This window comes from Neovison vison, chromosome 13 (assembly GCF_020171115.1).
Source record: "Neovison vison isolate M4711 chromosome 13, ASM_NN_V1, whole genome shotgun sequence".
Taxonomy (NCBI): domain Eukaryota; kingdom Metazoa; phylum Chordata; class Mammalia; order Carnivora; family Mustelidae; genus Neogale; species Neogale vison.
Window position 1 is genome coordinate 12,124,937 of NC_058103.1, and position 27,770 is coordinate 12,152,706.

General features: G+C 34.4%; 1 protein-coding gene across 4 annotated transcripts in view; it reads left to right on the top strand.

Moving 5' to 3' along the window:
• The window catches only part of PCNX1 (pecanex 1), a 159,265-nt gene that overhangs the window by 66,189 nt on the left and 65,306 nt on the right, over positions 1–27,770 (top strand). For 2 of the 4 annotated variants that reach the window (XM_044230297.1, XM_044230298.1), the window contains exons 7-10: positions 7,025–7,157; positions 12,413–12,597; positions 25,532–25,622; positions 27,137–27,194. In XM_044230297.1, coding sequence (XP_044086232.1) covers positions 7,025–7,157; positions 12,413–12,597; positions 25,532–25,622; positions 27,137–27,194 — 467 coding nt within the window. The remainder of the gene's footprint in view (positions 1–7,024; positions 7,158–12,412; positions 12,598–25,531; positions 25,623–27,136; positions 27,195–27,770) is intronic. The other 2 variants (XM_044230299.1, XM_044230300.1) reach the window with 1 other exon arrangement.

Sequence of the window (27,770 nt, forward strand, 5' to 3'; positions counted from 1 at the left end):
GAAGGAATTCCCAGATGTAAAATGCTTAGAGTGTTGCCTAGCACATAGGATATGCTTAATAGTGCTACTATTTTTATTATATAGACTCAAATGTATCCTGCCCTTAAAATAGAAGAAAATGATTCAATTTAGACATAGATCAGAGATTTCTAATCAAGCCATTGTGAAACTCGATAGTCGTAAAAATAAGAATATTGGTATTCCTAATTTCTTATGTAATACCAACAGAAAAATATTAACATTTAATCAAGTAATGGGATTTTAATCTTATTTTGGCAATAGGTATGTCCTATAATTTACCTTTGATACTCCGTCACAAGTGATTGTTTTCATAGGACTTCTCACCAATAATCAAGTACTTCTATTAAAATTGAATTTCGGGGCGCTTGGGTGGCTCAGTGGATTAAGCCTCTGCCTTCCGCTCAGGTTATGATCCCAGGGTCCTGGGATCGAGGCCCGCATCGTGCTCTCTGCTCAGTGAGGAGCCTACTTCCCCCCCTCTCTCTGCCTACTTGTGATCTCTCTCTCTGTCAAATAAATAAATAAAATCTTTAAAAAAATATTAAAATTGGATTTCATCAGTTTTTCTGTTTAGGCAGGAAAAAAGTTTTAGGTGCAAACTAAAGCATTTTTCTTTTGTTGATGTCTTTTGTATTTAAATTTTCTTTTATAATTATAAAGTGTGTCTAATAATTTATGGCTATTTTTAAAGGAAAAATTTCAGATAAGTTATATATGGTAGAAAAGTGTCATGTTGTGTAGCCTACACTGCTTTTAAAAAACCGTTTTCTTTTGCATCCCTTAATTTACTGCATGATTCAACAGATTATGAAGAACAACCAGAATGGAAAGGTTTATATTTACTCTATTCTTTGTAATTTTTTTCCCTTAATTTCTTAACCTCTGTTTTTCTGTTTGAGAAAATTATTTTACAAATGTAATATATGGGTCCCTATTCCACAAGCTTGTAATAGGATCCTATTATTCTTTTTGTGTTGGGAACCAAAGATAATCTTTTGTTAAGTGAATATTACTTTATTCAAAGAAAACCCAAAACTCAATAAATAATTTATGAGGGTTTTTGCCACGTGTGTAATTTGAAGGTCAGTTACTTGAACCCAGATAGCACTGAACCTTAGGAAGACCACTGAACAGACAAGAACATGAGAATTAAAGCTTTTGTACTTTACTAACTGGAGGGACTCTAAATTCTTATACATTCATTTTCTGATCCCTCGGTCCATGTGGCAAGTTAGAAGCAGCACGTTTAGTAGTGGGGATTGGTGCTTGGAAAGGTTAAAGTAATGAAACCGGCTAGAAAGTGCTACTCATATGAAAGGAGAAGCTGCATGACCATTCATAGAGGGTACACCATTAAATGAAGGGGCAGATTGTCTTTTTAATTTGATAGTTTTCAAAGGACATGGTGGGATCATAGCTGATTGCTGTAGTGTAGTACAGTAATAAATGTGAATGCAACTGACCCTGATTCAGGGAAAGGGTTATATTAATCTATATGGAGAATAAAGTTTAGGCATATAAAACAGAGAAGGATGCTCATTCAGTGTAGTAAACAGATTTGGATGCTTCATTCACTTGGGAAAATTATCTTAAAGCGGTATGAAGAAAAGATACTGATGAAGCAAGTAAGGCTTAGGTGTATAGAATTCTCCAATGTTTGATTTTGAATGGTAGAGGCAGGCATTACAGTATTTTTCTTTCTCGCAGCAGAGAAGTTCTGGATAAGGAATTAAGCAGTTACATTTTAATACCACATCTAATTACCTACTGGATATACTAGGCAAGTAATTAAATCGGTGCCTCAGTTTCCTCAATTATAAAACAGAAATAATAGCTGGTAGGTCTGAGTCACCATTAACTCTTAGACTCCAGTGAGCTTAGATTTGTAAAAGTGCTCTGTAAATTGTAGGTTTATTATGAATACTATTATATAATATATAGGTATATATATATTTACTATAAAAACTGCCTTTTAATCATTTGTTAAGGGAAGTTCCCTCTTCAAATAGATGTCACTTCAGATGTACTCCACTAGTGATCCCTTCTTAGGCGCATCTCTGAGAATATATGCAAAAGAGTTTCTGGGTGCAGTTTTTTGGGAGAGGGTCTATATCTTTTCGTCCCATTTACAAAGGATTAAAAAACACTAGAAGCCACTGTTGAAAGTAAGTGATCCTGAAACTGTGGCTTTTAGGAACTGCTGTGTATCACGACTCCAGAGTGTGGTTTGATTTCTTGAAAGCATTTTGTCTACCCACCTGGATTGGCTGGCTGCCGGGGATTGGGGAAGCTCTCAGTAGGAATGCAAACTCCCTCACTCAAGACGCAGAGCTAATCCTTTCTTGTTGGTTGCTGTTTTCTGGTTTACTTGTCGAAAAGTAAAGTAGTCCTTTAAAATGTTCACAGTTTGAAATTGTTTTAATTCAGATGAATGTTTCGAGGTTGTGCAGTAGCCTCTCAGTGTTCTTTCGGCTCCCAGAAAATGACACTGATGAGTATTTGTTTTTATTTTAGAACAAAATCTTGGCATGCTGGTGTTAGCATCATCCTTGGCTGACATGGAAAGTAAGAAGGGGAAAAGATGTTTAAATCAGACGGGTTTCCTGCCTAGACTTAAACTATTTCTTTGAAAATGTCTTTTGTATAATCATTTGAATATGTATTTCTTTATGTAGTAACTTTATATTCTTAAGTAAAATAGTTTCATCTTGAAGAATATTCAGTGTATGTCAGATGTCTGTATATATCTTATTTTGCTGAGATTTCTGTACACTTGTCTGTATTTTTGTCTCTCTTTAAAGTCTCATTTTCTAATATCATTTGCTTCTAATCTCTTTGAGGTACCAAAATCCAACTTTTTATTTTCACAATTGCCCCAAATTTACTTTTTCCTATAATAAACATTCCCTACTGAAAAGAACACCTTTGAGTAGTTTTGTCTAAATTTTTATTCATTTTAATAACAACTGAGCTATCAAAGAGGCCATTCACAACTGTATATAGCAACTAGATAACTTACTGCATTTGAAACCTTACGTTAAGCAATCAGTTGTATGATTGATATGTTTTCAGGTTATATCTTTTTCTGTACGTACTTACAGTTACAGCTTTCCAGTGTTTGAGATAGAATATGGATAACCCTTGCTTCCTACCTCCCTCTTTTGTACCTCCCTGCCATCCCGAAAGTACTTATTGCCTTTGATATATTTTTCCTGTTTGCATTCACAGAGTAAAACAAACTGATAGTCTGTTGTTTCACTATCCCCAATATAAGAATAAATCATGCACTAAAACAATTCAGTACAGAATTTAGAGAATTTTCCTTAACTCAGAGTTATTTAGGTAAATGGGAAGTCACTTCTGAAGTGGGAGGTATGTATTGTGGTTTGGGTTTTTTATTTGATCTTTAGGATCTTTAGGATAGATCAGCTCACACACCTGTCTAAAATATCTTAGGATCTCTGTGCCTTGTGCATGAATTGCCCTTAGTCCCCCAGTAAATGTTTAAACTTAATTGAATGAATGTTTTACTTTCTTAAAAATAGAGAGCTACACGATCCAAGGTTCTCTCTTAAACTTGTGCTTATAGTTCAGTCTCTTGAAGTCTTCTAACACAAAGAAATGATTTGTGATTTTGACAATATGTATTAAAAGATTCACAATTGTCTAAGTATTTGTCCTTGAAAGTATTTTTAAATCTGTCCTGTTATTTATGGTTTTTCAATCAGTTAGATCAATGGTTGTATTTGTTTCCTCCTTTACCTACAAATCCTTTAACTTTAGTTGTAGCCAGAGTGTTACATTTTCACTGTTTGCATTTTATGCTGTTACTATTCTAGTTAATCTCATTCTGGGTTTCAAGCAATGTCAAAATGTCAACTTCAAAACCAGGTTTTAGAGTGTTTTGTCCCTCCTGTCTGGTTCCCTAGTTCAAAGATTTTTTGCACGTGCTTTGTTTTCTTTCTCTTACAAATTTAAAGGATTCAAAAAGAGTTTGTTAGAAGTGAATTTTCATCAAGTGGCTTTAACTTGTATGATTGTGCTTACAGCAAATTATTTTAAGCTGTAAAGACACTTTTATTTCTTTGTCAGGAGTAGAACTGGACCCCTCTGGCTCCTATTCTAAATAAAGATGATGGGTCTAAGTAGTACGTTCCTCAGGGGGTGTGGTTTAGTCTTATTTTTTGTGACGTGAACTATGGCATAGCATCTTCAGTTGAGTGTGTGACCCTAGCTGCTGCTAAAGTAGTTGCAATAGTAAACATTGAAAATTCTTTTAGCTGTAGATGTTTACACCCTGAATGTTACAAGGACAACACAGGCAATAATCATAACTCCTTTTTAAAACATTGTTCATTCGATGGCTAAACTTTCATCTTGAAGTGTTTCCAAAACTATTTGGTTAGGAGAATGAGTAGTAGTATGCAGTTCTTTGGCAGATGAGAAAATATAAATGGTGTGATAATAGCAAAAAAAAAAATTGTTTTCTGAAGAAGCCAAAGAATATTTTGACTATAAATGGATACTGTAGTTTGTGTTTTCATTTTAGTATTATGGAGTAACTGGCTTTTACTTAAAATTCACACCATTATGTCTTTAGGAGAAGGAAGAGAGTAAAAAATACTGTTGGCTGTTTCCCTTCTTTTATTCTCAGTATTCAATGATTATAAACACGAAATCTGTTGGAGTAATTTTAATACATTTTATGGATTAAGTTATTTTTCACAAGTTATATCTTAGATAAAGAATAAAATTATCTAAACTAGATATCTAAAACTAGAGAGAATGTGTATAATTTCCTTAATGAAGTTACGACTGTAAATTGCAGTTGTTTGTTACACGGTAATAGAAATCTTTAGTATAAGGTCACAAATGTCTTGAGTTTCGAAAGAGTAGTTTTAAATTCCATAACCCGAGTTAACCTTGCTGATACCTAAGAGCCACCAACAGGAATACCAGTAGCTCATGTAAGTTTGCATGTCTTCCTGCAAGTAGCTCATGTTCTTTGTTTTATCCTTTATCCAATATCTACCCTGCTAGTATGTTTTCTCCTTTGTGATGGTGCTGATTGCAGTTTCCTTTTATTGAGGTCCCAGTTGTCAGGAGTAGGCTAAGCGCACAATATGCTTTGTAGATTGTGGTGACAGGAAGGCGTCCTTGAATTTCTAGATCAGCACTATCCAATACGACTTTCTGTGATGTTGAAAATATTTTGCATTTGTATTGCCCCAGTAATGGTAGCCACTAGTCATGTACTTATTGAACACTTGCACTGTGGTTCAGGAATCTGATAAATTGATTTTTAATCCTTCTTAATTTTAATTAATACAAGTTTAAATGGCCACATATGGCTAGTGGCTACCATGTTGGACAGCATGGTTCTAGATGACCAGGTTTAATGATCATTTGTTCTCACAGGTCATATGTAATTTTTGCATATGTGAGCTCTCACAAGTAACGTTTTTCACATTTAAAGGAACTTTCATTATATCTCAGTGAAACTGGAGAAAAAAAAGGAAAGAAATATTAGCTCAAGGAGTCAAGTCCGATTTGGAGCCAAAGCACCAAAGCCTCATTCTTATGTAGTTGCCTAACTTTAGAATGTCACTGTGGTGTATGAGCTGAAAAATAAAATATGTAAGTAAGTGTCCTGTAATTTGTGACTTCTGCTTCTCACTGGCAGAAACTTGCCAAATGGATGAAATAATTATGTGCTTGTCACTCCTGCAATAAAAGAAAACAATGCCTGCACAGAAACACTATGCCTTCTGGAGGTAGTATGCACATTCCTTATCATAAGAGAGTCATTACATAAAGAATGTTCACTGGTATAGTCTGGGGAAGGGATAAAAAATGTAAACATTAAAAACATTAAAAATATGGAAATTAAAACATTAAAAAAATCAACATTCACATTGGTGGAAATGTGTATTGCTAAGCAGAATAATGATTTGAGAATTAGTAACTACGCTTTTAAAATTTTTAAAAAGTTTGCAGCAGAACTGAAATATGAATACAACATTCTTGGATTTGTAATCCTTTTCATACTGAATAGGAAAAAAGTGTTTGGAAAGAATGCTGCTGTACTAAGTTGTTTTGTCTTTATTCATATTTGGTATGAAAATACCCTTTGTCATAGTCAAGATCATCCTTAAAATATTTAGATCACAACATTCAGATCACTGGGAAACAGTTGTTTTAAATTCAGATAATAAGTATCATTTTGCATTTTGTTTTAGAAACTGAAATCAGTCAATGAGAATGGTTTTATAAAATTTTACATAATTCTTTAACGGCATTGTTGTGATTTGGTCATTGTGTATTTGGTTTTAGCTTGTACTTTATTGCTTTTGGATTAAGCTATGAGTTTCTGTACTTGTCATCTAGCTGATACTTGCTTCCTAGTGTTGAGGGGACCTGTGCTAGGGTGCAGAGTTGAATACTGTTTGATGGAAGCAAACGACCTTACTTTTCTGATATGACCATGCTGTCTTGAATTAAACATTTAAAAAGCTGCCAAAGTTGGGGCCCAGACCGCCATACTCCTCAGCATCAGAAATGACGTTTTACCATTACTTGCTTGAACTGTCCTCTTGAGAGTGAGAAAGTAATGCCCCATTCCTGTTGGCTGGGACTAACAAATACTGTACTTTTGGGGTTGACTTAATTAAAGGGGGAATAGAGGATCATGGGATTAAATCAATGCTTTTAGAAAAAGATTTAAAGCAACAGAGATATTAAAATAGGAAATTGAAATTGAAGAGAAGATAGTAAGGCCAGCTACATTAGAATCATTTTTAAAGAAACAATTTAAATAAATGACTTGTATGTTTTGTGTATTCCTGACTACGATAGATCAACCGCTTATGTATGAAAACTGTTTGGCTCACCTAGACGGGTTCCCTTTACCTTTGAGGGTGGGAAGTCAGGGGAGAGGCAGGCTCAGCTGCTATGTACATCTGTGACCTAGGCTCCTATTTGACCTAAGTCTATCTTGATGCAGCGGCACAGGCCAGCGAGGAGGCAGTGTCCTTTCGCCGCGAACGCAGCACATTTAGGCGCCAGGCAGTTCGGCGCCGGCACAATGCAGGGAGTAACCCTACCCCTCCTACATTGCTCATCGGATCACCCCTAAGGTATGGTATTTTAAAATTCCACCAAGCTTAGCATGCCTGTAACAGACCTTCTAACCTGTTCTGTCAGTCCCAGAAAAGCATTCAGATGGCCTTTTCTCTTTCCTCTGGTTCCTCTCCTGTAGTTTTCAGTTCTCTGAGCTTTCTCTGCATGTCACATGAGCTTGTTGCATTATGCATGCCTTACGTTGCACTGTTTCAACAAAACGATCAGATTGGTTTAGTCAATTTTAAATAGCAAAATCACTTGAGTGCAGTTATATAAATGTAAACAGATGCCTTAAGTTAGCTTTTCATTTTTTTTCTACTCCAAATTAATGCTAATGCAGCATCTTTCCTCCCAACATCTCGACAATATAATAGGAACAAATATGGACTGAGCAGGGAACTTGTTGAGGAATACAGATAATGGCCCTCAGCTTGATAAGCCAGCTTGATTATTTTATTTCACTAGAATATGTATTTTGTATTACTTAAAAATTGGTGTCCTTTATTTCATAATTACTAGGACCTGGTAAATGACATGGAACTAAAATAGTCCATTAATGGTAAAGTATGGTCAATTGGGTATTTATGTATATATTTGCATATATCTGTGTTGAATTTCTCAACCTCTGGATAGTACTGAAGACATTTTTACTTTTTCTAATACTCCTAATTGAGAAAGCACCTATTATAATATTAGGAATAGTTTTTGATTAAAATTTTAGTGTTTTATTCTCAAGTGTATCTTATGAGACAAAAGATTTGTCTTTTATTTTACAAATACAAATATGGACAAAAATGCTTTACATGTGCTTGCTTAAGCAGCACATCTATTATACCGTATGCTTTTATTAATGTATGTGTTGAAAAACACCACCACCAAATTGTTTTCCTACATTTTAATTTGACATTCAAAAGGAACAGCATTTGATGACGTAACTGCTGTTGAATGCACAAGAGATTAGAAGAGCCAGAGCTCTGCTCTTGGTAAAATCTTATTCTCGAGAGTAACAAAATGTTTGCTTTTATAGTTCCCTGGGATTTAAGACTTGCTTATTCTTCTGGATTTTACAATACAGTTGGGTGCTTCATCTTTAGTAGGTCGTGTTCCAAATTAATCCTGCAGTAATACCTAATTCTGTTAAAGGTAGTATGTATTAGTTAAACCAACATTTAAAATGTAAAAATGGGAAGGCACCAGTTAAAAAAAGACTTGGTCTAGAGACTTTTTTCTGAGCTCTGCTGCTTTTTGTAAACCCTCTCTTCTACATGCCCTTCACTTCTTTTCCTTTGCTCCCTGAAGTAGTTTTTCCTTCTGCTGCTGGACTGGGGGGTCTGGTCCCAACCTGCAGAAAGAGCTCAGCATTTCGTTTTACTTTTGGTTTTGTTTTTTTCTAACTGCTTCATTTTGCCCCTTGAATAATACTTGCTTCCTTACTCCATATTGATCTTTCTTAATCCTTTTTTTAACATTTTCTTTTTAGTCTTTACAAATCCTTTCATTCTTTGGCACAAATGAGGCTCCTGGATCCCACTCACCAAACAAATGCAGACAAATTACTTTTTTTCTTTGCCTGGTGGAATATTAAAGAACTATGTTCTGACTCTAGCCAATTATGTAGAATTTTGTAGGGTTTTAAATACTTCACCATTCAACTGAGGATATGGTATGAAGCTTATCTGTAAAGGGCTCACGTTAGAGGTTTTCAAAAGTCATCTAGTAGTCAGCATGTAGATTTTGTTAAGGTTCCAGGATATTTCCAGTATAAAGTTTGCATGTATCTTAAATAGGCTGACTTCATCGTGGATGAAATATGATAAAATTTAGCTTAGAGGAATTAGGAGAAACAACAATTTGATAAAATCTTTTTTTAATTGCAAAAAAATTCAGGTAGAGTATATTGGTGTTAATTCTCAGTTTGAGTTATGTAATAATCTCATCTTTAAGTAAATATGGATGGTATGGTCATGGAAAACTTGAAAAGCTTAATTGTCCAAAGAGAATGGAATAGGAGTGATAATAATTTAATTATAATTATGTATTAGTAAAATGTACTAACTTATTTTAAACTTTAATGAATAGTTTAAGTATTTGACAATCAAACGCAACCTGGTAAAATATAGGCCTCCAAGGATTGTAAATGAATCATAAATTTCTTCATGAAGGGAATTTGCAAATTTTTAAAATAATTGTTAGAATGTCCTATTTCAGAATTTTATTTTTAAAAGTTTTTTTTTTTTTTATTAAGTTAGCCTTGTACGTAGGTTTTCTAGGCCCTTGCTAGTTCTTCTTGGTTACTAGAGATAAAAGCAAAGATTAATATTTAAAAATTTTATAAAACGAAGAGTTCCATATTTATCTATTTTTATCAACCCAAATATATCTTTTAGAACTCTAGTTAATGGACTGGAATGAAAAGAAATTAGTACATTTTGGGGAAAGGAAAAAAGTTTATTATGTTCCTAAGTTTATTTTTTTTAAAGTATTATAAGATTGAAAGGTCTGTAATCAAATGAGTTCATAGTAGTATTAACAGTCCATGGTTAGAAATTCATAGGGATTCTTTCATGGTGCTCAGGAATAAATCCACCAAATATTTGTTGTTTGTGTACTGTGGTTAAAACAATCTCTTGAATGTTCTCTGGAATCTGGAGGTTCATAAGAATAAGGCAGACTCTTAGGGTTTATTTTTTAGTTGTGGAGACACATTCAAAACAATAACGTAAGACAGAGTGTGCCGAATACTACAGTGGTACGGAGGGAGGAAAGACCAGGGCCAGGTATTTGAACTGGAAATGTTAATTAGTAAGAGTGCATGTCAGTGATGCTGTTGAGAGCTGATAGTTAGACCTAAATTCCTACCTTTTCCTTTTGCTATGTTTTGATATATAATTGGTACTTTAAAAAGTATTAGTTCCTGTCAGTTACTAGTTAGGTGAAGTACAACCCACCAGGAGCAGTTTTCCTGCCAACTTCTGCAAAAATGACAGTCATTTTTGTTGTTAAAGGATTCTGAAAACAGGAATTCAAGAGACGTAGCATTTACGACTAGCTTTTGTTGTTCAAAAACTTGATGGCCATGTAGATTTTCAGTTGTTTCCTTGGTTTCTTTTTCTGGAATTGATTCCCATGCATTACCGGCTATTTTGAAAACCTTTTTGTATATTTGGATATGTTGAGGATTACTGTATTCTCAGATGTGTTCACATTAAAATACATCTGTTGTATAGCATCTCGTTTTTGACTTGAAGTGAAAACAAAAAAGTAAAGAAAAATTTGTTGAGTACATATTGTATAAAATTTTTAATGTCTTCTGAATCAAAAGAGACCTAGTACTTGAACTACTTAAACTTTTTATTCATCAGAATTTTCTCCCTTGTGCAATTTGATCATTTTTATAAGGTTTGTGAATACTTGAGATAAATTTTGAGAAGTAACAGACTTATTATGTATATATGGAAGATACCACCATATTTAATTATATCAGTTCCCAAGATCATCTCTTGATTTATGTTGATTGTACAAAGATTCTACTCCAAAGAAGTTATCAAATGATTACTTTCATAGTTATGGCTTAAAGAATGCAAATAAGCATTGACAAGTCAACATTGGGTGGACTTGGTTTTTTTCATGTGTTCTGTACATTCCTCTGCTCTACTTAGAGGGTATACTTTTCTTTGGCCCTAAAAGAAACCTGAAATGTGAATGTTCCAGGTAGTGATGGGTAATAGAACTTGATATGGTGGTGGAAATACTATATAATTTGTGCTGTGCGGTGCGCTGGATGCGTGTTACCAGCTTCTGGCCGCTCGGGCGGCTGCTCGCTGTGGTAGCTGCTATTCATGTGGCTGTTGAGCACTTACGATGTACTTAGAGGGACTGAGGAACTAAAATTTGAGTTTAGGTGGTCACCTGCGGTTACCCTGTCAAGACAGTGTAATTCCAGAGTAGATTTTTGTTGCTATAACCGTAGGCTTACGCAACATAAACAATATTTTCTAGTTAGTCTTTTATTACATGGCTACTTCAAATTACAGCTCTTTTCACAGTCTGTACAGATGAGTTTGTTTCGTAGGCATTAGAGAAACCATTGTATTGAATTCAAAACACTAAAAAGGAGTTGATACTCAAGAAAATGATAAAGTAATTCAATGAGGTCATCCAAAGCAGCATTTTCTTTTTTTTTTCTAGAAGTTCTAATTTAATAACAAAATGCGGATTTACTTTGAGTGTCATGTAGAGAATGAAATACTGTATACTGAAAATATTTCCATGAGTTTCATCACTTTAAATTTGAGTATTATACTAAGAACGTTAAAATTCATAGTATTTTAAAATAAACATCTAAAATATGAGTTAAGAATACAGTTATAGATTTTTAGATATTTAGATCTTTATAAATAATTTTAATAAGTGACAAAATTATAATAAAATACTAAGTATTTTAAAAATCGGTAAGATTTTAAAAAGACAGTAGTATCCCTTGAGAAATTACTGGTTTCCAAATTACTCTTAAGATTTTCTAAAATAATGGATCCTTGTTAATGAAACAATGAAATGGATTGGAGAAGGTAGTAACATATAGATAGAGCCTGTGGCCTTCTTTACGAAATATGTAGGCTTTTCATAGAAGAAAATACTTTATAAATTAATCACACTTCTAGCATCCCAGCGTCATTCGTATTTCACTTGGTTGAGTTGGTGTTTGTTACTGTTTCTCTTGTACTAGTTTGTGATTCTTTTGATTCAAAATTGTCACCTTGGTTGCATTTGATAAAGATTCTTTGGTTTTCGAGTGCATAAAAACTTTGTTTTATTGTGAATTTGAGATGCCAGAATATTTGAAAGCACAATTCTAGAATTATTATAAAGTTATAAATAAAAGTTCGTATTTAAACTGAAAAAGAGGATTTATCTATTGGGGACCAGCTATGACCCACATATATTTAATGTGCTTGTGTTTCTTTGCTGCTTTCTTTGTCCTTGTACTAAAATTTTGTTGGCTTGTGGTGGGAAAAAGTCACAGGTTGATTAGCTTACATATACATTAAATGTTTGCTGTGTTCATCACTATGCATCAGATTTCTAAGGACCAGAAGATTTAAGACAACAGTATAATCTGTATATTTTACAAAGTTTGTTAGCTCTTTCTTAGGTTACACTGAAAAAATCAAGTTACATTTCAAAATCAGTTTTCTGTATTGACTTCATTCTAGCTATTGTTTTCTCTTTTCTTCCCTGTAATGTCTCCCCAATCCATGTTTTCTCCTAGCCTTCAAGATGGTCAGCAAGGCCCGCAGTCCACAGCCCAGGTCAAAGTCCAGTCCCGCCCCCCTTCCCAGGCTGCAGTGCTCAGTGCTAGTGCGTCCTTGCTGGTGAGAAATGGGAGTATCCACTTAGAAGCCTCACATGACAATGCATCTGCTGTAGGCGGCAGCAGTTTGCACGATGAACTTGGTATGCAGGCCTTATGTAATCTTGGTGATAACAAAACAATAATGCAGTAGATAATGGGTGACAGTGATTGCTCTTCTTTTGTGAGATAGCTTCATTTGGAACTATGCATAAGAGCACTTTTTATAGGATATGTCCTATGTGTGAGGAAAATTTGACTTGCTTTCCCATTTTCTGTTTTTCTCTCAGCATTCTGCATTTTTTTTTTTTAGCATGTCTATTACTGAAAGGTAGCTAAAAGTATTAATAAATGTTCATGCTTTAGTGTTCTCTTACAGTGATTTGGGCAATTCATCTATTCCTTGGCACTTATACCATGAGGGGAATTGTTGATGTTTTAAAAGTTATTTTGATTAGACCTTAATTTCTTTGAATTCGCTGGCTTCAGGAAAGGCATAAATACTTTCTCATGGTGTATTAGTACAGAATCTTTCTTTTGGGTATTCTGTATTTCACTTCAGTGTCTGTCACCTGAAACTGACTTACTATAATCCTCATACAGTACTCCGCGGTGCCATGGCTCTGTATGAAGATCAGTAATGCCATCAGGTTTTTTCTTTTTCCTGTTAATATATGTATAAATATAAGTTATTAATATCCACTCAGATATGTGTTTTATATCTTAAAGACAGTATTTATTACTGCTTTGGTCTTCTGTTTCTCTGTCTAATCCATTTTTCTTGTGTTCAGAATGCAGATTGATAACAATTTAAGTACATACAATGAAGAAAATGTTATTAAAAAAACACAGTTGAAAGCATTACATTTGCTCACTGTGGTCTTGTTCATCCCTGTTTATAACTATTTCATTTATAAAGATGATACTGCATGTGACACTTTGGCTAGAAGGCTGTATGGTGTGAGGCACCCAGCTTCATGGGCTGTTTGTTGACTCATCCCATTTTGTAAAAATCCTTATTGTTTCCAGAAGGTTAACAACTATTAGGTATGTATTTTGATGAAAATTATTATCTTTAGCAAATTTTATGGTAACTTGAAAATGGTCACTGAGATATTTATAACATTCACACATATAGTTATTGTAAATAAAAGAGAAGGCAACAAAACATTTAAATTTTAGAGTACTTTTGCTTTTGCGTTTTTAATTTGAAAAAGTAAGGAAATTTATTAGGAGGGTCTTCAGTTTAGTTACTTGCTTTGAGTTAAAATAGTGATACTTTTTTTAGTTGCAAATATATGCAATTAATGATTTTCTATCACTATTTCTCTCAGGTTAATCCCCAAAGTCTTTGGAACAGAGGATTTGTCAGTTTGTGCATATAAAATCACAGTGACCATCACCATTGCCCATTGGGTCTGTGGTAGCAGATTTGCTAAAATAAAAGACTTAATTTTGATCTGTTTCGGATTTTTGCCCCTCTGTCAAATCAAGCATACGATGATGCATAGATGATTTTCCTCTATAAAAACCTAATTTACTCGAAAAACTTGCTAAGAGAACCTTCATTGTAAAATGCCATCCTTAATCCACTTGCAGAATATTGAAAATACGTATGCATGAACTCTCTGCACAGCTCTGAGGATGAAGCCTGGAGGTGACTTTAGCATCTGTGGGTGGATATTCAGGATGCTGTTGTCTTGAAATTTGGATTTTTTTCTTACCTGCTTTCTGGTAGCTAGTTACTGACCTGTGGTAGCTGGGTGCTGCCACACTGAATGTATTGTGATAAGGAGCACAAAACAAGCCACAGTGGTCAGTGTACACATGTTCTAGAGCAAATGAAGTTGGCCAGAAAAGATCCTGAAGATGGGCTACAGTTGAACTTAAAGGAATTGGTAGAGACACTGATTTTTATAACATTCCACTAGAATATTTTTGTTGCATGGTTTAATTTCTACATGATTATAATTAACATTGGTAAGATGACTTGGGGTAAATGAATTTGGGTACTCAGATGTTAAAGTTAGTCATGATATTGTGGTGCCTGGGTGGCTCAGGCATTAAGTGTCTGCCTTTGGGTCAGGGCATGTTCCCTGAGTCCTGGGATCGAGCCCTACATTGGGCTCCCTGCTCAGTGGGGGAGCCTGCTTCTCCCTCTGCCCTCCCCCCCCACTCATGCGTGCTTTTTCTCTCTCTCATTCTTTTTCTCAAATAAATAAATAAATAAAATCTTAATAAAGTTAGTCATAATATTCCCTGAAAGTGTGGAATATTTAGAAAGGATTTTTTTTTCCAAATTTAGCTTCTTCAGTTGAAAAATTTTTAAACCTTTATATGTGAAAATGTATATATATACATAATACACTTATATAAAACACTCATATAAGCATTCACACATGTGTATGTTTGAGTACATATAATTGTTTGCATCTGTACGCATGTATAGATTGTAATTGGTTGTTTAAGCAGAGGTATAGCTTTTTTGGATTAAAGGAAACTTGCAGTCAGGCACTGTTTTAATTCTAAGCTTAGGTAGTTTTCCTTAACTACTTTCTACATATTTACTTTGTGGTGTCATACTAGATAACCACATCCATTTCCTATATTAAACCCTGAGAATCCTTGTATCTCTGTTGAATTTTAACTAGCATTTGACGGTTACCAGATAACATTAGACATGGTGGGAAAATTAACTGAATATGCTATTTTATTAGTAAGTTTTTCAGCAGAAGAAAATATTTTCATTACACATACTCAGGAGGCATAATTGTTAATTATAATTTTAAAAGCTGAATTATAAGTATATAACTTAGAACTTGGTTGGAAAATTTTGGGTGATTTTCTTACTTACAGACTTCACTTCCATGAAAAAAAAAGGTTCAAATGATGGAAGTGACAGATTACTATCTGATTACTCTCTAAGAATTTCTCAAGTCCTTCAATGTGACCTATTGCTTTTTTTTTTAACCAAGTCATAAAGGTTAATTTTCTTTTCAACAGTCCTTTAGGGGACTCATATGTTTTCAGCTGATTTCCTACTATATTCTGAATTAAATTGCAATTACAATTAATAAAGCAAGCTGTGCTTAGTGCCCAGATGAGTCACACAGGAGACTGAGTCTGGGTAGCCTTAAAGTTGTATCTTATATCTGTTAAGCTTTTTCTAGGAAGCTTGGTGATCACTTCTCAATTTTTATGTTAATCTCAGCTTCCTCTTATAAATTAAGACTAATAAATTGATGTAATGATGCCTGTATAGTTGATAATTAAACTCTTAATATGTAGCTCATCTCAGAGGAAATATTCTAGATAAGGTCTGGTAAAGCAGGAAAATTTATGTGTGTTTTCTGTATACGAAATTAGTGGTGGTCAGTGATGAGGATATGCTTTGAAAAAGTATATATAAAGTTACATAAAATTTTCATGTAAAAATTAGCTGTAACAGACAAGAAATGAGAACAAGTTTATATCTATGGTTAAAAAATAATATATGTATACATATAAATTCTCATAGATGGTATTCCTTTGATGAATTTGAGTCTTAATTTCATTAATGCATTAGAGGTTTAAAAAGTGATGTGTGAATTGAATTTTTTTAAGGTTATCTTTTGTTTCATTGCTGTGTGAGGATTGACAAAGAAGGTATTCTTTGAGATAATCTGCTTTGCTACAGAACTTATTAACTTGAAAATATGGTCAGCTGTAGAAAAAGTCTTAAATCTGGCAGTACCCTATTGCCCTTTTTATTAAGCGGTTTATAACAGCTATGCATTATTAAGCAGAAATATGATTTGGAGGCTTTTAAATTTTTTACTTTAAAGAGCAGGGGCTTATATGATTTATAATACTTTCAGTGATTTTTTTTTAAGATTGTATTTATTTATTTGACAGAGGGAAAGAGAGATCACAAGTAGGCAGAGAGAGAGCAGAGAGCCGGATGTGGGGCTCGATCCCAGGACCCGGGATCATGACCTGAGCTGAAGGCAGAGGCTTTAACCCACTGAGTCACCCAGGCGCCCCTACTTTCAGTGATTTTTATTAGAGTTAGACCTGGTGTTTTAAAAGGTTATATATATTATGTACTATTCTTAGCATTTGTAGTACATTATAGGAACTTTTCCTTGTTACTGTAAATATAAAGTAGGTATAAGGGATCTGAGTCTGTATCTCAGTGCCCCTTGTTATGGCACATCATTTTCACTCATCTAAACAAAACATTAGATTCTTTTCGCAGCAGCTTAGATCTTCTCCTTCATTGTTCTTTATTGTTATTTTTGAATATAAAAAATACTGAATTTTATTTTATTTTGGGGTGAAGTGCAACACAAAGGATATACAAATGAAAGTAAGTGTTTATTTTTATTGAAGCAGTAAAAATCCTTCATTACAGCTAAAAGGAGGAAATATTATTGGATTTTGGGATATATTCTTCCTTTTGATAAAATTAGAAAGTGCTTTTCCCATTCTTATAACACAAATACAAGTTTAGGGCTTTCTGGATGGTTCAGTCAGTTAAGCATCTGCCTTTGGCTCAGGCCATGAGCCCAGAATCCTGGGATCAAGCTGCACATCAGCTTGTTCAGCGGGGACCCTGCTTCTCCCCTGCCTGCTATTTCCTGGCTTGTGCTTGGGCTCTCTCTCTGTCTCTTTCTCACTTGGTCTGTACCAATTTAAAAAAAAAAAAAAAAACAAGTTTAGAAATATTAGAAAATATAATGAAAAGTAAGCCATCTGTAATTTTATCACTTAGAAATACTGACTATTGAAACTTTATGATTTCTTTCCTTCCTGTCTTTTTTTAATGCATACATTTATGTACTTTTCTGAAATAGAATTGGGATCATGATGTGTGACTTTTGTGCTACTGTATGAGCTTTGTATCTTGCTTTTTTCACTTAGCACATGTGTTATTTACTCATGTTATGTTTTTTAACTTGTTTAGGCGATGGCAAATTATTTTATCTCTTAAATCTCCATGAAAGGCAGTATAGCATAGTAGACTGTAGAGTCAAACTTCCCAGCTTCCAGTCCATGCTCTACTACTCACTAGCTGTGTGACCTTGGTCAAGTTATTTTCTCTCCCGTGCATCAGTTTTCTCATTTATCAAAGCCTCAGTAATAATACTACTTACAGGCTTATGGAGAGGATTATATCAATTAAAATGTGCAGAGCAATTAGAATAGTGCCTGGCAATAATAAGTCAATTACATAACTAATCATTGCTATTAATGTTAATAACAAAGGTTATTAACATTTAAAGTTAATAACAAAGGTTATTAACATTAATCATAAATTTATTTAACCAGTTAACCGCATTGTTAATCTTCATGATGATTCCCCTGATATTTCCTGTTGTAGTAAACTCTCTGCTGGACCTCCGTTACATAAACCTTTCAGTACAGCTGTGGTTATTTCCTTAGGATAAATATGTTGAAGGGAATCATCCAGGGGAATAAACATTTTGGGGCTTTGACATATACTGTCAATTGCTTTATGGAAGCTTGTCCCAGTTTACACTTTATCTGGCAGGAGTTGATAGTGTATGTTTTACCTCCCCAAATATTATAAATGAAAAATAAACCTAGACCAACTTTTATCTTCTCCAGACTCATCCCCTGGACAATGCTCAGAAGTTTATTGCTGTTACTGTGGAAAGACTTCTGGTATATTGGTATATTATTTTTTAAAAAGTTTGGATGCTCTAGGAATTTTGTACAAGATAACAGGGACTGGTTGAGATACCCAGTTTGTTTCTTGCTTGTCTCTGTTGTAAAGAATTCAGTGAAGTACTAGCCTAGATTATCTACTTTCTAACATTAACATTTTTAAGATCCTAAGTTAAATTTGGTTAATGTATGCATTAACTGAAATACAGGTTGGATTCTACCGTGGAAGATACCCGCCCCCCATCCCCAGCCCCTCACCAGTCAGTCCCTGAAATAAGAGAGAAGTTTACACGTCTCTCAGTTTAAGGGGAGCTGTCCCCAGCAGATGGGTTGGTTCTGTTACCTTCCACATGTCACTTACCTGCTGATCCATAGTGACAGCTTCTGTCATTGACATTTATCTGAAAAACAGGAAGGGAAATGTTGCTAAAACAATGTAAGGACTGTTAGCGTGTATCTTTCACGTTGTGACTTGAAACATGGGCCTGTCATTTTCTCTCTCCTGTGGGCCCATACATCGTCACATGGCAATTTCTAGCTGCAGGAGAGGCTAGCTAGGGAATGTCTCTAACTAGGCCAACATAGACCCAGCCAAGATTCAGTGAGGGAATGGTATATTGTGGAAGGGGAAGGGAGGTCAGTCATCAGTCTTTGCCACAATAAGCACTTCAAATCATCAGTAAGATAAAGATTAATAACTAGAAAAGTCAAGAGTTAAAAAATACAAGTGGTTTGCAATCAGAGGCAAACAGTTAAGCTTTATTATAATTTTTTAAATTGCAAATTAAAAGAAAGTTGAGATCTTTTTCATCTTTGAATGTGGAGTATGTCTATAATTGGAAAACATCTGAAGATTAAATGCTCCTGGAGTGTACTTTAGAACTGTAGACCAAAAATGTCGATGGCTTTTAATCTACAGATTTTATAAACTGGTAAAGATACATGTACATGAGCATTCATTGTAGCATTGTTAGTAATTTTGAAAGACTTTAAATAATCTTCATGTCTGTTGTTAGAGAACCCCTAAAAGAAATGATAGTACATAAAACTTAGTATAATATTTAGAACTTGGTGCATCTTTATTATTGATGTGAAAAGTTAAGCTACTTAGTAAGCAAAAGAAGTAAGTTTTAGAAAGTGTGTATGAGGGGAGGGATTCAATTGTTACAGAACAAGTGTACATAAAAAGGATTCAGAAGAGCACAGTGGCTGTCTCTGGGGAGTGGGGCAACTTTTCTTCATTTAATACACTACTTTTGAATCTGATGACACATAGTACTTTTAAAAATGAAACGCAGGGGCACCTGGGTGGTTCAGTGGGTTAGGCCTCTGCCTTCGACTCAGGTAATGATCCCAGGGTCCTGGGATCAAGCCCCGCATCGGGCTTTCTGCTCAGTGGGGAGCCTGCTTCCTCCTCTCTCTCTGCCTGCCTCTCTGCCTACTTGTGATCTCTCTGTCCAATAAATAAATAAAAATATTTAAAAAAAAATAAAAATGAAATGCAAAAAACAAAACAAATACCACTTACTCTCCAAAATCGTGATTTGTATTTTGTGGGAATTCCACTGACTACGTGCTGTTTCATACGCGACCATCTGCTTAGACTCTTACCTGACCTGTCTTTTTTTCTTCTTTGTTTTTGAATCAATTTTATTGATCTATAATGTAGGTATGATAAATCACATCCATTTAACGTGTGCGATCAGTTGAGCTGTCACAGATGTGCACACCTTTGAATTACTACAGTGGAGATACAGAACATTTCTGTCATCTTCAAAAGATTCTTTGTTGCCCCATGGCAGTCCGTCTCTCCTCCGCCCCCACCCGAGGCAGCCACTGCATACCTTATGTCATTATAGTTCTCCCTCTTCTAGGAGTCCGTATTAAGATAGTCCCAATATGGCCTTTTGCACCTGATGGGATGCTTTTGAGTTCATCATGTTGCATGGATTAGTTTATTCTTTTTGTGCGGAGTATTATTCCATTGTATATGAATATGTATATTGTGTATCCATTCATCTGATGACATTTGTGTTGTTTCCAGATTTGGGCCATTGTTAATAAAACTTACTTGTTTTCAGAAGTGGTTTTACGTTCTTACAGCAGTGTATACGAATTTTGCTTGTCCCCATAAATGTCCCTGTTTGTTATTGTTGGCCTTTAACATTTTGGCCCCAGTGGTTGTATCTTACTGTGGTTTACATTTGCATTTCTCTTATGAGTAAGGATGATGGACATCTTTTGATGTGTTATTTGGTTATACATATATCTTCTTTTGTGAAGTGTATCCAAATCTTGTGCTTACTCTTAAAATTGGGTCATTATTGATGTATCAGTTTTTTTAGATAAAAACTACAAATATTTTCTCCCATTCTGTGTCTTGCCTTTTTGTGTACCCGATCATTTGTAATGTTGTCAGTATTGTTGTCATGTTGTAGGTTTTACCAAGAAAAGGAAAACATCTCTTTGAAAGAAAATGTGAGCAGATGATGAAATCATAGCAGAATATGAACTTGTACATTCACTTTTGGAAGGTTCACTTGACCCTGGGGATTAGGCAGTGAGAGTGGAGACTTAATGAATTAAGGCATGTGGTGTTGAGTCAGAACTAGAGGATAATGGCCATGTCAGTAAAATATGTTGGCGAATAAATCTATTTTACTGTTGCCAAGCAGTAGAGACCTCTGTCTTTGCTTACCAGGCCTCTTCCTGCTCTTTCCTAATTTTTCTCCTGTTCGAAAAACCTAGCACAGTGTTGAACATCCCAGGAAAAAGGACTGTTTCTCAGTATTGAAACTTTCACTTACAAATAGCATAGTGACTTGATTACCATGGTAGTACAATAGTTTAAAAGGTTTTTGGAAGCCAGAGGCTTTTGGTGGTGGACAGGGGTGGCAAACTATGGCCTGGGGGGTAAATCCATTCAGCTTGATGCTTATTTTTATAAATGAAATAAAGTAAATATATGTTACATGTTTTCTGTGGCTGCTGCCATGCTGCAGTGGCAGTCTTGAATCACATCCGACCGTATGGCCTGCACAGCCTAAGGTATTTATTTTCTGACCTGCTGTAGAAAAAGTGTGCTGACCACTGGTCTGTGGAGAAACAAGTCTGTTAACCCATAAGCAGAAATAGAAAGAGTCCTCTCTATCAGGGTGAAAACTCATGTTTCCTCAGGGACTCGTAGGTACCATTCATAATAATAAGGGTGGCGGCTATCCAGGAAACTAGTCTTAAAGGACTTGCTCTTAAAAGTAGAATAATGTATTCATTGAAGTAGCATTGTGAACAGAGTACTCCTCACATCAGAAATAAGCACGTTTTCTAGAGCACTTAAATGAGTCATGGAGATGGATGTTCCTCCAGCAGTCTTCTGGTATATGGGGCACACTGAAGCAAGCACACCCTCCGATAGCCTTCGAAAAAGCACTTTATAAAGCTGCCTTTCTTGCGTCTGGCTTTGCTCTTGTAGCCCCTGCCTGTCTTAAGAGTTAATACCAGGAAAGAGAGAGCTCATTTAACAGTGTGCCAAGATTAGGCTTAGAGGATGCAGAATTAACGGAGGGGGGAGGGGATCCAAAGAAGGAAATCAAGAAATTGAAGAGGCCTCCTTTGTTGGAACTGGAAAATCCTACAGATGATCTCTTAGTAACTACCTCTTTCCAAAGTACATAAGTAAAATGAGTAACATCAAGAATGTATTAGCGGGGGCAGCTGGGTGGCTCAGGGGGTTAAAGCCTCTGCCTTCAGCTCAGGTCATGATCCTCGAGTCCTGGGATCAAGCCCCACATCAGGCTTTCTGCTCTGCAGGGAGTCTGCTTCCTCCTTTCTCTCTGCCTGCTTCTCTGCCTACTTGTGATCTCTGTCAAATAAATAAATAAAATCTTAAAAAAAAAAAAGAATGCATTAGTTTCCTATCTGAGCAATCCTTATACAGTTTGTGCAGTGTAGCAAGGAATTTTATTGAAAGGATGAGTTAGAGGATCCCATTGATTTCTCATGCCTTTTATCAGTGTCTTGTCTTGCCTGTGTGTATTTTGTCTGCTGCAACATTCATGGCTTCAGGGAGCTGTTTCAAGTGTCCTTTTCTTTAAATCAGTATCTTAATTTTACTCATCTTCCTGTTGTGCATCACCTGTTTGAAATTCTCTTGCCTAAAAAAAAAAATGGTTTTATGTAATGAAATGTAATTTTTTTAGGCAATAGCGATCAAATGTTCAAAACTGAGAAGTACCAGGTACCTTAATTTTTTTTCTTTTATTTCTAGAGACGCTCTCTCATGGCCAGTACCATTAAGCCTGAGATTCCAGCCTCCACTCTTGTTTATTTTGTCAGAAAGGAACTGTTTTCTTGAAGTCATGACAAAACCATTCTGTTAGATATAATTAATTATGACCTGGGAGTTGGATATGATGAGATGACTTCGTGTTTAATCATAATTCATGAGATGGTGTATTTCACTGATATCCTCCTCAATTTATATTAATTAGAAAAAAAATTAATAGTCAACACAGAATAAAAGTAGGATTATTAATTAAAAGCACATTTCACTTTGGACCTAAAGGATAACTACATTATGATTTTAATCTTAAATGAGATATATGTAAAATTGTTATGTATGCTAAGGATATTTGTACAAATTTAGTATATTCTTCATCTTTATAAACCAATGGTAATGTATGCTTCTTTATGTTTTGGTTTTTGAAGATGCTTTAGTAGATTATTACACCTTAAGATATTACTAAGTTTTTCACTGAAACCTTAAGCTAAACACTCTTTAGTATAATTTTTCCTGAATTGTTTATGCTCTGAATAAAATTTGTTTCTTTTGAAGTGATCCTACTTGCCAAGTCCAAAGATGCAGAGAATCTATTCTTTTGGTGGATTTTTATTAGGAATAGAACATGAAGCCTTAATACAGTGTTAGCTTGTTCTGACCTGAGCATGTTCATAAAGTTAGTATGTAAACAAAAGCTTCTTAGGAAAAAAAAAGCACTGTTGAAGCCATTGCACATTTGTTAAAATTATAGCCTCCCTTTTCATAGATATATTTTAAGCTTTGTTTAAATTTCCAAAATTTATAACTTGTTAGTCATTGGTTTGTAAAGAAGCAAACTACTCAGTTTCTCCAGCTTTCTTGATCTAAAGAGCTTTTGGGAGGGCATGCTTTATTTTTATGTTTCTATTAACTTAAAGTGCAACTGTGTTTCATAGGAGACATCTGTACATAAAAGATAATACAGTTGTATGACTTAATGTTCTTTTCCGGTTCCATTTGAATATTAGGAAAAATAATATCTTTAGTCAGTTTCAGTTGCATATAAACATTTATCATACTCAGTATTCCTCAAACAAGACTTCTATTATTAAAAATCTGATACAGTGCCTAATTACTCAGAATATATTCCAATAATTTAAATTCTCTTGAATATAGTATTATTTCTAAAAATACACACAAATTAGGTGATATAAAGACCTATTTTTTATCCATTCAGTTCTTACTGGGTTTCACACAGTAGCTAACCCCTGCCAGCTCTCTGTTACTCTGTGATTTAGTCATTTACATGGATTTATAATTATTCTGCTTTTATGCAATCTGTGATTTTGATTAGATGTTTCTTTTTTCTATTATTGTAAGCTAATTATAGTAGCACAGCCAATTTTTCATTTTCCATTGTAAGAGAGGGCACAGCCTAAAACATAATTTAAAAATAATTTTGAAATCTCAGTCAAATCAGTATTTTTTTTTAAATTTTTTTCTTCACTAATGATTTCTGCAACCACCTTAATCACCTTAAAAGTTTTTCAGTAAGACACCTAAGAAGCCAAATGGACAGCTTTTATTATTTCATTTTAGTTCATGAATCTGCTTTGTGTTAGAGGTGCTAAGAGTGAATGATTCATGAAGCGATGAAGGTGGCATGTGGGGGTGGTAAAAAGCAGAGTTTTAGCAAATCCACATGCTGAATAATCCTCCTTGGGAAAACAGGAAATGAAGAGGACATTTCACAGAATGCTTTTTTCCTCACTTGCCTCAGGAGTATATTATTCTGACAAAGAAATTGCTGCTACAGAAAAATCATAATAAAATATTTGCATATTCTGTCTGACCCATAGAAAGTACTCAAATAATCTTATTTAATACTTTTCAATTTCTAATCCTTTTAAAGAATGAAGTGATTATTGAAATATTCTGCAATCCTTATAGTTAGTATAGTAAGGGGTCTGTTGTTATTTTTCAAGGATTTCATTATATAAAAGTCTTTATTTTATACCGTGTTTACATTGTAGTCATCTAAGAGAGATCTTTTAGCCCTGCCATGTAGTTGAAATTGCCCTTAAGATTCATCATATTTATAAGATCAGTAAAAAATAATCAGAAGCAGCCTGCAGTAGTCCCCAATGGTTGCGGTCATATACCTCATCTTATTGCCCTACTGGAAACTTACATATTCATTTCTTTACGCTCCTTACCTCTGATAGGGCTACCATGGGTTGTCAAGGTAAAGAATGTGTTTTAGACACTCTGCAGATTTTTTTAAATTTCACTAGGAGAAACCATTTTATCTTAATTGAGTTTATTTTAAGAGTTTTCTGCACCCAATGTAATTTCTAAACCTTTTGTTATTTTCAGCAAACGGTGTTACTAAATTTTTTCATAAAGTTCTTACAGATTCATGCAATTAGTAATGTTCATTAAATACTGCAATTTAATTTTCACCAATGTTATTATACTCCATTCATAGAACTTCCTTGGATTCATTTTGACGCTTAATTTTTTCCTTAAAAACCAAACGTAATGGGTATTATGGAGGGCACTTGTGATGAACACTGCGTGTTGTAGGTGATGACTCAGTGAATTCTGCACCTGAAATTAATATTATGCTGTGTTTAACTATTTAAAAAAACAAAGAAGGGAAAAATAAAAAACAAAACTCTCTGAAGGTAATCTCAGGAATTTGTTGTCTAATAGTTTTGAGCCATCTTAACACTTAAGCAGCTTTCCAAATGGCCACTCACCACTTGTAGAGCGGTCAGGTGCCTTTTAAACGACGTTAAGTTCATTCATGTGATTGCTTCAACTGTGAATGTCACACGAGGAGACAAGAAGAGACTGGATTGCAAAGCTGACTTCTATCCCTTACTGTTAAAACCTGATTATGTACGTTGACATTTTGCCCCACTGTTCTGCATTCCTTTTCAGTTCACATCATGCTGAATTACAGGCAGATCATTGTTTTTCAAATATTTCGGGGAAAGTTTATAGTACGTTTTCTTAAGTTGTAACAAGTTTGAAGTGTAGTGTTTCCTGATGGAAAAATTCTGAGTATTCTAATGGTTTTTTTAAAAAAATCATTTATTTGCTAGGTAAGTTCTCTTCTACGCTTTATGAGACTGGTGGCTGTGATATGTCACTTGTGAATTTTGAACCAGCAGCAAGAAGAGCATCCAATATCTGGTATGTGTGAAGTCGTAGTAGGAGAATGTATGTACTTGCATATATTTGCCTTGCTTTTAGGCCTTGAAATGGGAAAGTTATCTTGAAAATATTTGTTCATATTGGCTTAAGTAATTTGTCACTGGGCATTTGTCTCCAAAGATATAAGGTAGAATTTATTGCTCTGGAAAAAAGAAAGCATTATTCTTAAAACAAAAGCTGTTCTGCATTTTAAACAATTAAGTAAAAATTCTCTGTAGGTCTTATAGTGGGGGGTAGTAGTTTCCCACAATTTCGAATTTGACTATAGATTTTGTGCTACCCACACGCATACACTTTGCAAGATCAATAAAAAAGCATATTTAAAAAAGGCTTATTGGGAAAATGCACAACTAAGTTCAAACCCATCAGTTCTCTTTATGTAATTTAAAAATTTTATTTCTTTGTAAGTGTTTTGGTCAAATATCTTTTTACCTGACCTTCTTTTCTTTTGCTTTAAAATTTGTTTACCAGCTATAAGAAAGAGGAATTTCTTAAAATATGGGTCATGTGTTACATTTAGTTTCTTTTCTCTCCTTCCCTTACGAAGAAATGACAGTATGAGATAAAGAAGAAGTTAGGAGAAGAGCAAATAAGAAATAGAAATCTTGAGCATGCAATCAGTTATAACTTAGAATGTATTAAAGTTTTTTCTAAAATTTTAATCTTTCTCACCTATTCAAGTTGTTGCCTTGAAATCCATTATTAAGTGATTAGCTCACTTTTTTCACAGGGATCATTTGAATCCTATTTTAGGACTTATATTTAATAATGGGACACACCTATTTAAATGTTACAAATCTATGGGCAATTCACTTAATTTTTTAAAAGTTTCTAGGGGCCATTTAAAGCACTAGGATCTTGCAGTCACTTAGCTTAACTCGCTGGAGAGACAGAGCATACTTGCTAAGCTTCTTGAATCCAGTTTCAAAACTGACCTGTCGAGAATGACCAAAAATTGGAGTGTGAGGTGATTTCCTAACAGTGGAAACAATAGAAAGGTGGAACAGTGGAAATAATTGTTTAATATAATTTAGGATAAGAACACTTCCTTATACCATAAATGTGGTAGGGTCTCAAGTTTCAAAAATCTAAACTCGACTATAGAAATGGAATGATCACAGTTTAAGCTGTCATAGTCTAGCTTAAGTTTGTTGTGGCTCCAGGCAATATATTAATTGCCTTCATAAACCCATCTCACAGGGACTTTGTGATAAGAGGTTCTATTATCCTATGTTACTTAGGTGGACACTGAGGTGTAAAAGGTTAGATAACTTTCCCAAATATCATTTAGCTGATGAAGAGATTTTTAATATAAATACTTTGGCCCAGAAGCTGTGCTCTTAATTACATCTGTAGGAAAATGCTATTTTGTACGTTGAAGTACTTGGAAATGTGAATACAGTGTAAATATTATATAATTGTTAAAACATTATTTTTCTTTCAGTTCCTTGACAGGTTCTTTAGTCCCTAAAGATTTTTTCATTTTATTTTAGTGACACGGATTCTCATGTATCCAGTTCTACCTCAGTTCGATTTTATCCACATGATGTGGTAGGTTTTCCTTTATTTTTATAAGATGATGTACATTCAGATTAAGTAGCGATGCAAATCAGAAAAGTTGAAGTTATAAAATACCAATTTTGTTGAAAACTATGGCAAAATCACCTTTGCTCTTCTGTAGTGGATCTCTTCTTCTAAGTCCTTTGTTAGGAAACAAACATAAAACCCCATGAAGTTTCCTAAGCTGTGTATGAATCAGTAATTACACTTTTGAGAATATGTAAATGTCCATTTGCTCACCAATGTCATAATCTGGTTGTGCCTTCTTAAAACTTATCTTTGAAAAGTACAATTTTGAATATTATATTATCTAATTCTTAATTATTAGTTACTCATACCAGTGTGTTTGTGTGACGCTTAGTGATGATATCACTGTGTAAAAAGTATATCATGTGAGATACGGTGGGGCTGTTTTAGAAAGATAACACTGCTTTTGCCCTCAAGGTGTATATATTGAACTTAGAAAAGACAAAACAAATGAAATTATTTTCCTAACTTATTTTAGTTAGATTCAATTAGTTAACATATAAAATGAAATTCTTATATGAAACACATAAGCGATACCTC